This window comes from Myotis myotis, unplaced genomic scaffold, assembly GCF_014108235.1.
Source record: "Myotis myotis isolate mMyoMyo1 unplaced genomic scaffold, mMyoMyo1.p scaffold_m19_p_20, whole genome shotgun sequence".
Taxonomy (NCBI): domain Eukaryota; kingdom Metazoa; phylum Chordata; class Mammalia; order Chiroptera; family Vespertilionidae; genus Myotis; species Myotis myotis.
The window spans coordinates 3,174,089-3,191,518 of record NW_023416325.1 but is presented as its reverse complement, the minus strand read 5'-3'; the positions used below and the strand labels follow the sequence as shown (position 1 = coordinate 3,191,518).

The following is a 17,430-nucleotide window of genomic DNA, read 5'->3' as shown; positions in this document are numbered from 1 at the left end:
ACCCAGTCTCTGATCAAAAATTATGGCGAAACATTGCCTTGTCATGAGGCTAATAAAGCATGTTATCTTGCCTGTCGCAGAAGCTCCTTACAGATGCCATTTGCTCTCCGCCAGGGCCCTGCATTAACCTCCCTGCTGCTTGGCTGCAAGGGATAGCATCTCCCTGGGAAGATCAATACCATATTCTCTCGCCCACCAGGGTCACCCCAGCTGTGGCCAGTGAGTTGTCATTGCCATGTGACCAAGGGGGAGGACCAGGAGGAGAGGGAAAAGAAGCCGTCCGATAAGGAGAAGACCCCAGGAAGAAGAGCAGTGGGGAGGGCGTCAGAGGACCAAGAACACGAGAAGCGGTTAAGGACACTGCCCTGGAGTTGCGCAGACCCGGGACAGGGCTAGGCCTGCTTCCAGAAGCTTTGGGATAATAATGTTATTCTTCTGAACCTCAGTTTCCTTATCTAAAAAGTGGACACAAACATTGGACTCGACAAAGAAGGATTAAAGAAGATGATGCATGGTGAAGTGTTGAGCCCAGTTCTCGTTTTCTCTCTCTCTCTCTCTCCCCCCGCCCTTCCTCCCTCTCTAAAATAAATTTTTGGGGAAAGCAATTATTATTAGGTTTCTGTCAGTCTGCTAGTTACTGCACGGTAGGAAAACATCTGGGTAGACTTGTTATCACAACTGGAAGATGTGTACTCAATTTTTGGCAGCATCTACTAAAGATGAACATGCCATGTTGTGCAACCAGTACCCTGTTGGAAATATTCCAAACGGTAATGAGTATACATGTGCACCCAAAGACATGTAGTACAATATTCACAGTTATACTCGTCATGATAGCCAAGCCTGGAAGGGCTCCAACGCCCAGCAGCAGTGGAATGGATAACCCGTGGTATAGGCATGAAATGGAATACCACGCAGCCATAACAAAGGAATGAATTACCACCGCACACAGCAACGTGGATACATTTCACAACTATAATGAGTGAAAGAGGCCAGATACAGAAGAAAATGCTGCATAATTCTCCAAAACTCATCCTCAACCATAGAAGGCAAAATAGGGGATATTGAGGGGAGTGTGGCTGAAAAATTCCGTATTTGCTGGCAGTTTTTGCTTCTGGATCGCATTGCTGGTTATACAGGTGTGTCCAGCTTGAGGAAGTTCGTTGAGTGGACTTTTCTGTGCGTGTTACACTTCAATCGATGTTTATGAAAAGCGTGAAGGAGTATGTTTGGGATCAGGAAACTCTGATTATGGTCGGCATGACCATCCTCACTATGGGTGTCGGACACAGGAGACCTGAGTTCTCCGCCCTTTGCCCGTATCACTCAGCAGGCTCTATCTGGTTATCTTAATACCAAGTGGAAAGCTTGGACAATCCGCGCAGAGGCAAGGGACAAACCTCAGGACACCCATTGCTCCTGGTCCCACAGCCTCAGATAGGTGTGGGTGTCTTGGGGGGGCGGAGGGAAACAGGGGATCTAGAGTTAGCTCACCTCCCTTTCACTACCACCCCAAGAGCAGAGACCATTTCCAACACCATTATACCTCCTTCCACATTGCCGAGCACAGTGCCTGATACCCAGGGAGCTGTCAGGGAGTTTGTTGAATGATTGAACAAAGGTATGGATGAATGAATGAATTGCTATTGTCAGAATTAAATAAGATAATGTATTTAAAATGCTTTAGACAGTACCTGAAATGGAGTAGGGCCAGAAGCTGTAAGGGCCCCTATGTCGAATGGCTCTCGATGTGAAGCCCAGCCGCACCACCCTCTCCCAGTGTGCTCTTGGGAGAGTGAATTTCCCTCTCTGAGTCTCAGTTTTCCCATCTGCAAAATGGGAAAATGAACCGTCCTTACATCACAGAGTAAGTAGTTCTAAGGATTAAATGAGATGGTGCATATAAAATGGCACATCGCAAGGTTCAGAAGAGGCCATCATCATTATCGTTGCATAAACTTATTAGCAGCATCAAGAAGGGAGCGACAGTCATTGGTCATAAGAAAAGGGGACTGTTGTCTTTGCTCCTTCGTCTCTTCATCAGTCTTTCTCTCCCTCTGTGTCACGGGCCCCACGTGAGCTGAGCTGGCCTTGGCAGAGTTGGCTGCTGAGTAAATAAAAGGACATCCTTCCTCCACCCCAGGGAGCTGGCCCGGGGCCAGTGTGTACGGGCACAGTGCCCGTGCAGGGGGCCAGGTGGGCACCAGGACACTGAGGCTCTCTGTGTCATCTCTGCGGGTCAGCAGGCTGACAATGGCCACTCTGAGGACCCTTAAGTGCTTCCCCCGAGCCCCACACCCGCCACCTGCCCAGTGGGCAGGCCTGGGAGTGAAGGGAGGCTCTATGCACCCCCTCGGCCCTGGGCCCACACACACCGAGGCGTTGTTCTTCTTGGCCGTGAGAGCTCGTTAGGTTCTGGGCAGAGGCTGGCTGGGCTTCAAGAGGAAGGCAGCGAGGCCCAGGAGTCAGAGAGAGGAGGAGCCTGGAGCTTGGCAGGAGGCGATGCCAGCCCTCTCCCCAGCCTACACTGAGCTCCTCTGCTTGTCGAGCCTTGACCTGTAGAAGCAGAGAGTAGAGATGATCGGTTGTGCAGCCTGTACTCCCCCAGCTCAGTGCATGGTTACAAGCTGGGAGGGATTAGGTCAGGATGGGATGGGATAGGATGGGTGGAATGGGATAGGTTAGGATAGAATGAAATGGCTTCTCCAATTTCTGGCCCGAGACCCTGCCTTGAAGTTGACCTAGAAGATACCAGGTGTGGACGAAGGCAGCTAAGAGAGCAGGGGAGAAGTGAGGATAAGCAGCAGCTATTTCTTCCTCTAAGCCCCAGAATTCTCAACTCGGGACCCAAAAGAGAAACTGTCCTTTAAAATCCCAGACGACGTCAGATTAAGAAGGGAGATGAGAGACCATCCCGGCCAGCGTTTTACAAATTATGTTCAAATCCCAACCCCGCCAGCTACAAATTGTGTTGCTTTGGGCAAGTGACCAAACTTCTTTGGGTCTCAGTTTCCTCCTCTGTAAAATGGGGTAATAATATTACCTACCCCCCCAGGGGTTTTGAGAGGAGTAAATGAAATGACCCATGTAAACATGTACAACAGGACCCGGCATGTAGTAGGCACTTTGTCATCATCGTCGTCGTCACCGGTGGTGTCTTGGGTGAGGGAAAACGTAGGTTTCCAGCTCTCAGACTCCCACTCCTGCTTCAATCCTGTGGCCCCATTTTTTGGCTGATTATGGGGCTCCACTGGTGCTCGAGACAAACCTCAGGTTCAAAAATGGGCTAGAAAGGCTCACAGGACTCGGAAAAGCCATCACACTCAGAGTTCTGGTTTGTTACAGGGAAAGGACACAGACTAAAATCAGCAAAGGGAAGAGGCGCCTGGAGCAGAATGAGGGAGAGACCAGGCCTCCCTCCCGGGGGAGTTGTGCGGACAGTGTACTTCCGACAGGAGGCGCTGTGCAGCACCCACAGAGCACGGTCAACCAGGAAAGCTCCCTTGGTCCCTGGTGTCTAGCAAGCTTCCTGGGGGTTGATCCCATGTGGCTGATCTTACTCCTCCCCCCACCCCTCCCCAAAGGGGTCAACCTTATACCAAGCTCAACGTGCCCACCATAAGTCACATTGTTCTCACCCACTGTCCCCAGGTAAACAGACACATTACCTGGTAGGACAGGGTATTTATTCCAAGTTTTCAGAGGATCCTTCCCAGGAACCGAGGAATGTGCAGGGTGTGGGCAACCCAGACCTTCTGAGTTCCTCCTTGATGGCACAGTTACATGCAGTCTCTCCTCATAAGGATTTACTTGAAGAAATCATTCCATTATACAGAGGATAAAATGGAGCCCTCGTGATGTCATTGGACTTTCCAAAGGCCACAGAGTGAGTTCATGAGGCGTCCTGACTGTCCTAATCCAGAGCTCTTTCCTTCGAACCACAGGCCTCAGTTTGCCCATCTGTGAAATGGTGTAGGCCAGCTCCCCCTCCTCCAAGGTGCCTTGGGATTCTGCCTGTCAGCCGTCCTTCCACTTTTCTCTGCAGGGCAGTCCTCGGGAGGGGCACCATGGGGCACAGTTAGTGTTCTCCTTGTCCCTAGGGACCCCGTAGCTGGAGCAGATCCTGTGCTAACGTGTGTGTAGTTGGAAGCACTTGGAACTCACTCTGGAAGCAGCCAGCCCTGGGTTCAGGGGCCAGCTGGAGGAGACACAGAGCAAATACAGGCATGGGTTGGGGCCAGGCAGCCCTGGTTCAAATCCTACCAACCCTTCCTCATCATTTAGATGAAGATCGTATCAGCTACTTTTCAGGAAAAGAAGAAAACAGCATTTCAGCGTCACCAATAAAGCCGTGGGAAGGTCTCGTTTGTCCCTAGCAAATAAAGCCTCTGTCGTCAGTTACATCTGATGAGAGGCCTGCCCTCATCTCCGCAGTGAAACGCATTAAGCCTGGAGGTTCGGTTGTAAAACTGCTGTGAACATCTTAAAACTCAGTCATGCACACGAATCCCACGACCGCCCCAGTGTCTGCTTCTTTAAGATTGGTCAGGCAAAGATCACCGTCCTCACCCGAGGCGGCCGGAAACCAAGGCCCTGAGAGACAGAACTGGTCAAGGTCACACGGTGGTTTGATGATGTAACCAGTGCTGAGGTCAGGCCTCCTGACTGCCTGGCTTCTCGCCACCTCTGAGCACCTCGTAAGCAATCCGGGGATGCTGATTTGCTCGTTATTCTTGTCTGTGAAGCTGAGCAAACAGGTGACGAGACGTTGCAAACTTGGGGTGCGTTTTAAACTCACTCTCGAACCATCTGGATTCATTCCCACGTATTCCATTTGTCTGTGTGAGGGGAGAGGTCACTGACTCTGGATTTCCCACCGTGGGTTTCCTCTCGGAGCTGTCTTGTGTGTCTGCCTCCCAGCCCTCCCTCAGTGACTCACTGATTTTCAGGGACACAGATAAATCACACTGTGTTCCTCTCCCCCTCGCTCCTGGCTCCTGAACGAGAAATCACCCAGCCGCACGTGAATGGAGTGGGGGTGGGCGCAGGGAGGCAGGGCCGGAGGTGGGAAGGAGAGGAGCGTTTCCATGCTAATCAGTTGGCACTGCTGTGACCACAGTTAATCAGATTGTTAAAGACACAAAGGCAGGATCACACCCCTGTGCCAACAGCTATCAGCACTCATTCATGGGGGAGATGGATGCCCGCCAGACTGCGGCTCTGATGGGATGTAACTGGACATCAAAGAATGTTCGAGGCTTTCTGAACCCAACATGAATTAGCAAGGAGGCCCATTAGTGGGGGAGAAGCCAGCTCACAGAGGACAATTGTCGGATAATTCATTCCTCTCATAGCCCAAACACTGCAAATTCCTTCTGTGTCCTCCTAACACCTGCTGCAAGTCCCCCGGGGCCCCCTGGGGTTCTGAAGCGGACTCTGGAGGGGCCGGCCGGGCTGTGGGCCCACTTGTGCAGTTTGATGTGCTGTTCCGGGTGATGCGTACCTCAAACCCAAGTCTCCCTTCCATTCTTGTGACCACGGCGAAGACACCAAACAAAGCAAACCATGTGATTGACTGGGATGGGAGGGCTTTGCACTCTGCTGATACCATCATGAAGTTACATTGGTGATTAGAGCAAGTCAGGGGGTAGCTTCACCTAGAGTCTCTCTCCAGCCACGATGTCATAAATGGAAGCATGCTTACCCAGCATCAGGTTGACCAAGATTCACCTTTCTGTGCTGACACAGGGAGATATTCGTGATGGACTTGAAGTCAGAAATTGGTGGTGGGTTACTAATGTGTGGAAAACTCTACAGCAGTGAATAATGAACAGGTCAAAACTACACTATCGACACGGACGAATCTCACAAAGTGTTGAAAGAGAAGAGAAGAGAGAAGGAAAGAAAAGGAAAGAGCAGGTTTCAGGGGATCCATATGGGAAAACTGTGTTTATATCTTCTAAAGCATGCCACACAGCCTCATCTGTTGTTCAGAGACATTGCCATGTAAATACACAAATGCAGACAGTAAATAAGGATCATAGTAGAATAATAATAATGCACACAGTAAATGAGAAGGCTAGAGGTCAAATTCAGGACAGTAATCCCCCTAGGGAAGAAGAAATGAAGACTACAGTCAGGAAGAACTAACAGGGGCTTCTGTGCTGGTTGCATCCTCTTAAGCTGCAGGTGCAGACATGGGGGTACTGGTTGCCTTCGTCTTGAACGCTTTTTGAATGACTGAGATATTTCAAGATGCCTTTCTCAGTAAGTGACAGAGCAATATAGACAACGCAGGACCTCTGTGACTCCTCAGAGAGACAGAAAGCGACATCAGTGCTCATGAATGCTGACAGGCTGCTGCTGTGTGAGCCCCGTGCCTTCCCCTCGAGATTGCATTTTACTCTCTGGCAACCCTGGGAGAGAAGGCTGGTGCAGGCCCACCTTGCTGAAGGGAACAGTGAGGCCCAGAGAAGGGAAGCGGCCGCCTAGGTCTCATGGACAGCCAGCCGCAGGCTGGACGCGGGACACAAGCTATTCTGACCCCAACCCCACGCTCCTATGTGCTATCACACCTTTTCAGGTAAAAATGCTTTATTATTTTTATATGAAGATGTTTTATTTGGAGATTCAGCAAGATCCTACTTACTCTGACTCCCTTTAGAAGGCAGGAGTGATGGACAGGGCAGGGGCGGGCAGTGCTTCTACTTTTGATTTGCTATGTTTCAGATGTTCTTGCATTTTTTTCAGATAAACTATTTTATGAGAAAAAAATAATTTGAGAGTGTGGGAAAGAGGAAAGATCCCAGAAAACAAGGTCAGAAAGTGTTTACCCCATTGGCCAGATGATTTGGACAAGTCACTTCCTCTCTGTGAGCCTGGATATTTTTTCTTTCATCTATAAAGTGGGGGAAATAAAACGCCCATCTTGGAATTGCTTGGGGGTTGGGATGCAATCACATCTGGGGATGCACTTGTGAAGTGTAAGTTGCCATCTCAATGTCAGTATTGTCAGCGTGTGGATACAGGTAGGGGCTGCAACTGAGGCAGGAGATGGAACCCCACTGTCCCCCAAGCCCACCTCCCACCTCTGCCCTGTGCCCCAGAAAGTCTTCTCAAAGCCAGGTGTGCTGGGTCCTCTCCAGCTGAATGAAAGGAGTGGGCTGTGCTCACCAGCTCCTGCTGGTCACTCTCCAAGGTGGACCTCTGATGCCAGCACCTGGCTGGCACATGATAGGTGCTCATTGGGTGGATGGATGGATATGAATGAATAAATTGATGACCAAATGTGAGTGGGAGAAGAAAGCTCAGTTTTTATTTATAACATGGGGATTATGCTAAGATCTTCTCCAACCTTAAAATTCACTGATGCCAGCAAAACCAAGTTGATCTGCTCTCTGAGAATGGCAGGAAGGTCTACTCCTTTGAGGGCAAGTCGCCTGTTTTGTTCATTCTGGTTAACCCAGAGGTCATCAACCAGGGGTAATTTTGCCCCCGGCCCCCATCCTCTCACCCCTACACCCCCATCTCGCAGCCGCCCCAGCCCACCAGGGGACCTTTGGCACCTTGTGGAATCAGTCTGGATTGTCACAACCAGGAGTGCTACCGCCATCTAGTGGATGGAGGCCAGGGATGCTGCCCAACTTATTCCCCTCCTTCCAGCAAAGAGTTACCCAGCCCAGATGTAGAAGTCATAGAACTCGACCAGCATTCTTCAGGGTGGGCCAGGTGTTCCTGCTTTGGGTTTTGGTTTTGTTCAGTGTTCTCTGGGGTGGTTTTTCAAGCCTGAAATAGCCTTGTTTTGCTGCTAAGGTGCTGTGTGACCCTGAGCAGCCCGTTTTCCCTCTCTGGACCTCATGTCCCGCCTCTGCATGGGTTGAAACCTCTAGGAACCTTTGGAGCTATAAGATGTGATATGTATTTTTGTTTTTGGAGCAGGCTGGGCAAGTCCTTATTGTAGAGAGTGAAGGTACAAGAGACCACCCCTGAATCGGGTGTTAATTATGAGAATGAGAATGTAACCTTTTTGTAGAACCCTTTACCAAAAACACTTCAACTGATGCCCCGTCAGTCCTGCCTCCTAAAGGTGCTCACGATGACAGACACAGTCCAATGAGAGAGGAATTATCATTCTCCCCACCAGGAAACTGAGCTCCAAAGTGGCTCGATGACTCGGAGTGGATGAGCTGCTTCTGTGATTACAGATGTGTCTGTCTGCCTGCCCTCAGCCTCTCCCTCACCAGATGCTAAAGGCAGCCATGAACCCCTGCTCTTTCCATACATTTGTTTTCACTTAAGAAAGAATTAAATATTTATCATACAGGTTTTGGAAAAATACCAAAAAGAAGAGGGAAGAAAACACATCCCCAGCAGCCCCACCCCACAGGCAGCCAGGACCATCCTGCGGGTGCTGTTCCAAGTCAAGGCAGCTCTCCGCATGGTGATTTGTTTTAGTTGATTGTTTCTGGTCATTTTCCTACACACTGTAGAATTTTACAGCTTGCTCGTCTCACTGAGCGTTATGGCAGAAGCACCCCTCAGCTTCTGTTCCCCCCGCACTGCGTCCCATCACTGTGCGCCTGCTGGGAGATACAGGCTTGTAATCCATGCCGGTCCTGGCCATTCCGCAGCCGCCCAGGATGTAAGATGCAGACCTTCAGCTTCAGCGTTTCAGAACCAGTGCTTTTCTTTGCTTTAATGGGATGCAAATGTCCACCTCCCCATCCAAGCTAGAAAAGAGAGAGAGGTGCTTCCTCCCCGACTTGGATGGCAGAACATATGCTCAGTCGCCTTCCATGCTGCTCCCTTCTGTCTGGAGGGAGGAGAACAGCGTCAGCATGGATTTAATTAATGGTCCATCTCCTCGGTTTGATATCTGCACGTGGTTACCATTGGGTGGTGTCTGTCTCCTGGAGTGCAGGGACCCCATCCTAGAGCGTTGACGCTCTCCTGCAGCGTGTCAACCAGCAGAGAAAGGGGGGACCCAAGGCTTTCACTCATTGATTGATTGACAGCCTTTGGGCGGGGCACTAGGCGCACCTGGTAAAGGATCTGCCAGATGGGACTGTGGTGACTGGAAATGTGAAGGGCTCTGAGAAAGAGGAGTTCATTTAACTTTGTGGTCATTGAGGCCCCAGGAAAAGCCAGCCTACTCAAGCAAGTTATTAACTTGCTGGGTCTCTGAGGCCCTAGAATCCAATTTTGACTTAGTTTTGCCCAGCCCTCCTCTGGCCAGCATCCCGGTGGAGAACAAGGCCTTCGGGCCTGGCAGACTGCAGGCACTGTGGACCACAGATACACACCCATCTGTCCTGAACGTGGCCCTCAGGTTGGAGCTGGCCAGAGAGATTCCAGCATGTGTGAGCTCTGAGCTGGGAACACTGGGGGCAGGGTGGGGGTGGGGAGTATCATCTGGGAGGTTTCAAACACAACCTAGATAGATCACCCAGCAGAGATGCAAACAGAAGGAGGGTTAGAGAGAGAGGAGTTGGGGGTTGGGGGGAAAGGCTGCTTCAAGCTGAGTTGGAGGAGGATGTCAGTGACCGCAATACCTCATCATTCTTAAGAGCGTTGGTAGCATGGTCTTTGGCATCAGGAAAACCGAGGTTGGAAACCCAGCTTTGCTCTGTGCCCTGGGAACATTCACATCCGGAAGCCTCCGTTTGCCCATCCGTAAAAGAGGAAGAATAATGTCTACCTAATAAGGCTGAGAAAGAACTAAATGAAGTTTAAAATGAGGAATGAAGAATTCAATGAGGGAACAAGGCATTTAGCACGTGCCTGGCACACAGTCAGCGTTCGATAAAGTCATCAAACATCAAATGTTATAAATAGTACGATTGTGGCCAAGGCACACTGCCATGCTTTATGTCACTCATCATCCTTTTATCACCTTCTCTGACGAAACCTGTTTTCCTAATCTCTTTCTCCCTCCCTCTTCCTCTTCCTCTTCCTCTTCCTCTTCCTCTTCCTCTCTCTCACCTCCCCCTCTGTGATCAGGGGACATGTTGCAAAGGGACTAGCTGAAACTCATGTAGCCACAGGACCCAACCAAAATTCACGAGTCAGTGTCAGGATCCAGGCTGTCACTTTGCCCTTTTTAAAACAAAATGAACAAAAGACTCTAAAAATAATTGTCAATTCCCAGATCCACCTATAGAAATTGACAGTGTCAGAGCTGGAAGGGCCCTCAGCCTTTATCTGGCCCAGGCAGCCCGTTTGACACAGGGAGAGAAGATGGAGAGAAGAGACCTACACAAAGTTATGCTAGGGAGTAGAGGCCAGAATAGGACCACTGTCCGGATCCCTCAACCCCTGGTTGCACCCAAGCTCTCTGCATCAGGTCTCAGGAGCTAGTTCCCTGACCGATATCTGCCACTCTTTCTGTCCCATCACCCTATTGTCATTCCACAGTCGGCATCAATCGTGATAAAAGTGACGGGGAGCATAAAAGCCACAGCTTTGGGGCAGACCCACATCTGCCCTCATCCTATGAGGCAGATGGAATATCTGTTACATACAGGGGGCTTAATGGACTTGCCCGGGCCCTTGTGGCTTGTAACCGTCAGAGGCAGGATTTGAACCCACGTTCAACTCTGAAACCTCAACACTTCCCACCTTGGACCAGGAAACCTGCTTGGCCCCTGAATGCCCTAGCTCTGCCCTCCGGTCATTCACACATCCTCTCCTCCCCGTGCGCGCTCCTGTCCTGGCACCGCCATCAGCCTGCAGTGCACACTGGCTGATAATCGATGTTACACAACAGGAACATTTGTTGGTGCAGTTGCAAACTGTTGCAGTCTATATAGATTAAGCCACTGCCGCTGACTCTGTGAAAGTAAACGAGTCTTTCCGACGGCGGCAAAGATAAATTTAAATGACAGTGCCGAAGGGCTGGAGACTGTGGCTGAGTGAGTGTCTCTCTACAGCAAATCGACAAGGACAGCTATCTGTCAGAGCACCCTTGTCCCCAGAATATAACTCCTCGCGATCTCGAGGCAGACATCGGGCCCCGTTCTGACTGCTCCAGCTTCCTGCTCAGGGCCGTGTTCCAATGATGAGAGTAAAACTTGTGGCAGCAGCTGGCATGTACTGGGCACTCCCTGTGGGTGAGGCACCCATACGTACTATGTACGTGTGTATGTTTTACGTGCATTGACATATTGAACGAGGACAACCCTGGGAAATAGGGAAGAAAAGCCCCATTTTACAGAAGAAGACAGAGGCTCAGAGCGGTAAAGCCATTTGTCAGCATGCAGTTTGCAGCGTGGGTCTCAAGTCCATGAAGCCGATTTCAGGCAGGAGTCTGCCAGCCAGCTGCCGGGGCCAGACCATATTTAAGGTGACTAGGTGGTTTTACTTTCCAGACAAAAACAAATCAGAAGGAATCGGCAGCGAACACAAGGCCACCAGGGCCTGGCCCAGACCTCCCGACCTCACAGCGTTCTTTGGAATTAGCTTCCGCCTCTGCCCCTGTCCCCTTCGTTCCTGCTGACCTCAGCCAGGCCTCCAGGCTCCTCACACCCCTCTCTTCTGAACCTGCCCCACGATTCTGAACCCTCAAATATTTCTGTGTCTCCCACAAGGTCACTTGTATATTATTTAATTTAAAAAAAAAGAAGAAGCTTGCTCCCTCAGTCCCAGGGCAATAGAGCCCTGAGCCAGGCACGGAGCTAGAAGAAGAGGGTGACTGGTTACGGCCCCTCTGGTCCTCTGAGTGGGATGTCCCTGTGCAGCGAGCAGCCTGCCCGGCTGTGCATGGAGGCCCTGCTCTGCACACTGGGTTAGGGGCCTGTCCTCTCTGTCCTGGTAACAGGCCAAGCTTCTCTCTTTCTAAGCATGTATCGCATTGAATGTGATTTTCTCTACTTTCCTATTGCCTCTCCCGGGACATATGCAGCTGGACTGTGAAACGGTCGTGCCCTGGGCTTCCATGGCCCTAATGCTTAGCTCAGGCCTGGAACGGTCCACCCTGATCTCCATGGTCAGCAAAAGGAGGAAGGGAGAGGAAAAAACGAAGAAGGAAAGGATAGAAGCAGGAGAGAAGGGAGAGGGAGGGACAGGCAGCCCCCATATCTGTGGATCGGCTGTGCCTCATCCTGACCAGCTTTGGAGGCCCCATAGAAGGGCCACCTGAGCCTGAGAGAAGGCAGAGGAGCTAAACCCCCAACCCCAAGCTAACTGGTGCCTTTTCTCCTCTTCCCAAGATGCGCCCCTGGAGGGAGACGCAGGCCCTTCGAGTACGTACCTCCTACCCTCGGGAGCACTAGGGGGTGGCAGTCTGAGCAAAGACAGCCTGGAAGAGAAGGTGACACCCGCCCCTCCCAGCCCAGCGCCGTCCGGGGAAGAGCGTCACGACCCAGAGCTGGACGGGACCACCGCCTCCCTTCGTCCAGACCCCGTGGCCCTGTCCACGCTGCTTCCAGAGGAGCCCAGCACCAAGCTCGCCTCCCTCCCCAGGAAGAAGCTGTCTTCACTCAAGCAGGCCAACTCGTCCAGGAAGCAGCTGCGACCCAAGGCCACCTCCGCCGCAGGCCTCCTGAGGGTGGGGTCCCAGCCTGCATCCCCGGGCCTGGGTCTCCCCTCCTCCGCCACGGAGAAGCCTGGCCCGCCCGGGGACCCCGACCCTGTGGCCTCCGAGGGTGAGGAGACATTTCGGTTGCCATCGTCGGAGGAGCCCCTCTGGCTGGACCGGAGGCGAGGTGCGGTGCCCACGACACCTGCGCCCCTGCAGATCTCTCCCTTCACCTCACAGCCCTACATGGCCCACACGCTCCCCCAGAGGCCGGACCCCGAGGAGCCCACGGTGCCCGATGAGGCCCAGGAGGCTCCTCTTGAGGACGCCAGTCCCATGACCTCGATGGACAAAGGTGAGAATGAGCTGACCGGGTCGGCCTCAGAGGAGAGCCAGGAGACCACGACGTCCACCATTATCACCACCACGGTCATCACCACGGAGCAGGCCCCAGGTATGCGGCCCCCAGCTCCAGCCTCCTGCAGCATCACGGAGGCACCCACAGTGGGCAGGCCATGGATGGGCAGGGAGGGCCAGGCCCCGCCAACCATTACCATCTACCCAACACTAGCTATGAGCTTGATCCTGTGGCTCAGACTCAGTATCCCCATTTTAAAGATGGGACAACTGAGACCCTGAGACATCAAGCAACCTGCCGAAGGCCACACAGCTGAAGAGCGGGATTCAAAGCCTTTCCATCTTGGGAACGCCTGCCTGGAAGGCTGTAGCATGCCTTTGCTTTTACCGTTACATGCACTTCTCTAGACTTGATAAAATGCACTTCCATGGCCCAGCCTTTCTTTTTCTATCTTCTTTTCCATCTTCAAACAGAGACACCAACTGTCCATCCTACGCGGATCTGGACAGATGCAATGTGGTCACTCGTTCAGTAGTATGATCTCTGGGTTTGAACCCTATTGCTGTGTGAGCTTGACCCAGACGCTGCCCCTCTCTGGTCTTTGGTTTACTTATCTTTAAAATGGGGACAAAATATTAGTTCCTACATGGGTGAATGGGGTCAGAATGGTGCCTGGTCCCATGTAGTAAGTGTCAACTAGTGCTCTTTTGATTATCATGTTGATTCTGGAGCTGAAGGAGAATTGACAGCAGTGGGGGGGGGGGGGACACAGGGGAACCCAGGTTTCCCCTGAGGCCCTATTCCACCCGAAGCCCCTCTGAGACGTCCCATCTGAGCTCTTGTCTGCGTCCTGATTCCAGTGCTTTCCTCCAGCTCTCTGCAGTGTGAGCCTCTCAGATCCCGAAGGCTACATCGACTCCAGCGACTACCCGCCGCTGCCCCTCAACAGCTTCCTTGAGTGCACGTACAACGTGACGGTCTACACTGGCTACGGGGTGGAGCTCCAGGTAACCCAGAGAGGCCCCTGAGTGGCTGCCTTTCCCACAGGAAGTCTCCGAGCGATCGTCTGAGTCAGGCTTACTGTTAACATCCTGGCTAGTTTGGTTCTCTTGTTGCCCTCACCAGGGCAATTTGAGCCAGGCTTTGATGACTGAATAGGAGTTCCTAACTCGGTGCACAGCTGAGATAGCTTAGCACACATGAAGGGAAGGGAACCTGTTGACAAATTGGAGGCATTATACCCAGGAGTCTTCTGATATCCTGCTTCTCTCTCTCTCTCTCTCTCTCTCTCTCTCTCTCTCTCTCTCTCTCTCTCTCTCTCTCTCGGAAGCCCCACCTAGTGCATTTGATTCATAAACCTTTGCTGCAAACTCAGATGGAAAACCAGGGTGACATAGTGCTCCAACATCTGGGTTTGGGGGTCTCAGCTCTACTAGTTAAAGCTGCATGACTTTGGGCAAGGGGCTGCCCTTCAGCTTGGCTTTCCTCTGTCCCATTGACTAGGGGCTGGTTGCAGGTGCTGCATTGGCAGCCTGGCAGCCTCCGAGGGCCACGGCTCAAACCTGACTCGGTTTCTCTGTGTCTACCCCTGACTGTCCCCAGGTGAAGAGTGTCAACCTGTCTGAGGGGGAGCTGCTCTCCATCCGTGGGGTGGACGGCCCCACCCTGACCGTCCTGGCCAACCAGACGCTCCTCGTGGAGGGGCAGGTGATCCGAAGCCCCACCAACACCATCTCCGTCTACTTCCGCACCTTCCAGGACGATGGCCTGGGCACCTTCCAGCTGCACTACCAAGGTAGGATGTCGCCGTCTGCCTCAGTTTCCCCCTGGAGCCAAAGATTCTCAAACTCTTTCTCCTGGGGGGGGGGGGGAACCACCCACCTTTACAGTTTGATAAAAACTTATAGACCCCTTTTCAAAATAATATTTTTAAGAGCATTAAAAGACAATCTCAATGAAAAAGGAAGCCAGTCATATTGAATTACAGCTGTCAAAACATTATTTTCATCTCTGGTGTCATAATCTATGTACTTCTTTAACACAGTAAATAATAAAACCTCCTGGCAGTTCTGGTAAATGCTGGAATTTCAAGGTACTGAGATGTTCGTGCAGGAGGGGCTACCCCCGCTTGGGCAATACCGCCCCTTCTATGCGCAAGGAGAAGCCATTCTAGGTCCATGTGGAGAGGGGCTCAAACGAGGTTTGGGAACTCATTGTTCACCCCAAACTTGTTGCCTCTGGTTAGGCAGGGTTAGGGGATCTTTGTACCTAGAAAGGGTGCTCACCTGGCTTGTCTTGGTGCCATAGGGCCAACAAGAGACACAGAAATGCCCCCTGCAGCTCTCCGGAGCCACCAGGGACCCCATCTTTCCTCCCCAGCACACACTGGCTCCCAGGGTGTGGGTCCTGTTCTTTAGCTCTGCCCCTGGGAGGTGACTGTCTGCCTCTGCATTTCTCCCCAGCCTTCATGCTGAGCTGCAGCTTCCCCCGCCGGCCGGACTACGGGGACGTCACCGTGATGGACCTGCACTCGGGCGGGGTGGCCCACTTCCACTGCCACCTGGGCTACGAGCTCCAAGGCGCCAAGACGCTGACGTGCATCAACGCCTCCAAGCCCCACTGGAGCAGCCACGAGCCCATCTGCTCAGGTACCCGCCAGCCTCGGCTGGACCAACAGGGATGGCTCGGGAGGAGGGGCGAGACCAACGCCCAGGGCATTAAGACTGACCTCAGGAAAAGGCTCTCACCCGCACGAGAGATTGCACCAAATGCAGATGACCGCTGCCACTTACGGTTGCATTATGTGGTAAATGACACGTCACGTGAACTTCACCATTAGTGACATTTAGTGCATTCACAGTACTGTGCCACCATCACCGCTGTGTAGCTCCAGAACACCTTTATCACCCCCAAAAGGAAACTCTGTCCCCGTTAGCAGGCACCCCCTTTCTCTCCTCCCCCTCCATCCTGGCCACCACCAATATGCTTTGTGTCTCCACGAATTTGCCTATTCCGGACATTTCATATCAATGGAATCATATCATATGTGATCTTTTGTGACTGGCTTCGTTCACTTAGCATATTGTTTCAAAGGTTCATCCATGTTGTAGCCTATGTCAGAACTTTATGCCTTCTTACGGCTGGATTATAGTCCATTGTATAGAGAGACCACCTTATATCATGTTCATTCATTGGTAGACAGTTGTTCCCACTTTGGGCTATTATGAATCGTGCTGCTGTGAACATTTGTGCACGAGTTTTTGGGAGTACATATGTTTCCATTTCTCTTGGGTATGTACCCAGTAGTGGAATTGCTGGGTCCTATGATAAGTCTACGTATAACCTTTTCAGGAACCATCAAACTATTTTCCACAGTGGCTGCACCATTTTACATTTCCACCAGCCAGCCACGTTCAAGAGTACCAATTTCTCCACATTCCCGCTAACACTCGCTATTGTCCATGTTTTCTTTTTACTGTCATAGCCATCCTAGGGGGTGTGAAGGAGTATCTCGTGTGGTTTTGATTTGCATTTCCCTGATGGCTAATAATATTATTGAGCATCTTTACATGCTCATCTTTACTAACCATTTGTACATCTTCTAGGAGAAATGTCTATTCAAGTCCTTTGCCCATTTTTTTATTTGGTTGGTTGTCTTGTTGTTGTTGAGTTGAAAGAGCTCTTTATATATTCTGGCTGCGAGACCTTTATTAGATATATGATTTGCAAATATCTTCTCCCACTCTGTGGGTTGTCTTTTCTTGTCTTGCTAGTGTCCTTTGATGCAAAAAAAAAAAACCCTAACTACCCATTTTTAATTTTGATGAAGCCTAATGTATCTATTTATTCTCTTGTTCTTGTGCTTGTGGTGTTCATGCTGCTATATTTCGAGCCCAGTCAGTATGTACTGAGCACCATGCCAGGGCTGCAATAAATCCTCAAGGAATCCTATGTGGTAGAACCATTATCCCCATTATACAGATAAGGAAACTGAGGCTCATGGAGGTGAAGGCACTTGGCCAAAGCCACCAGACAGCCATTGAACTGAATCCAGAACCCTTCTCTACTGAGCTCTTTCCCTTTCTACACCTTCACCACACAAAGTGCGGTCTGCAGACCAGCGAGATGACTCAAAATGCACAATCCTGGGCTTCATGCAGGACCAACTGCATCAACATCTGCACCTTCACATGCCCCTGCGTCATTCGTGTGCACATTGTAGACTGCGAGGCACTGGGCTATACCACACTGTTCCTGCACCAGCGGACAAAACCTCAGCTAACAAAACAGCAAAACCCTATTAGGTTCAGAAGTCCTGAAGGTGACCCGGAGAGCACAGGCTGCCATATTAACTGAGTGCCTACTATGTGCCAGGCCCTGAGCCATGTACAAGGAGAATACTTGGAGCAATAAACATAACTCCTGCCCTCCAGGCATTCATGATCAGCAGAATTCAAAAAGCAAATGAGTGCTGATAATAAATCCTGAGATTTCATTGTTGCAGTATTGTTCCCCCAAGGCCCTTCAGAATTTTTCTTCTTTTTAACAAAGAAAAAAA

At 51.2% G+C, this 17,430-nt stretch overlaps 1 protein-coding gene across 1 annotated transcript in view; it reads left to right on the top strand.

Annotated features, from left to right (window-relative positions):
• Positions 1-11,721: 11,721 nt before the first annotated feature.
• SEZ6L (seizure related 6 homolog like) overlaps positions 11,722-17,430 on the top strand; it is a 46,868-nt gene continuing 41,159 nt past the window's right edge. The window contains exons 1-5 of the mRNA XM_036354386.1: positions 11,722-11,782; positions 12,207-12,968; positions 13,746-13,879; positions 14,475-14,667; positions 15,335-15,520. Coding sequence (XP_036210279.1) covers positions 11,722-11,782; positions 12,207-12,968; positions 13,746-13,879; positions 14,475-14,667; positions 15,335-15,520 — 1,336 coding nt within the window. The remainder of the gene's footprint in view (positions 11,783-12,206; positions 12,969-13,745; positions 13,880-14,474; positions 14,668-15,334; positions 15,521-17,430) is intronic.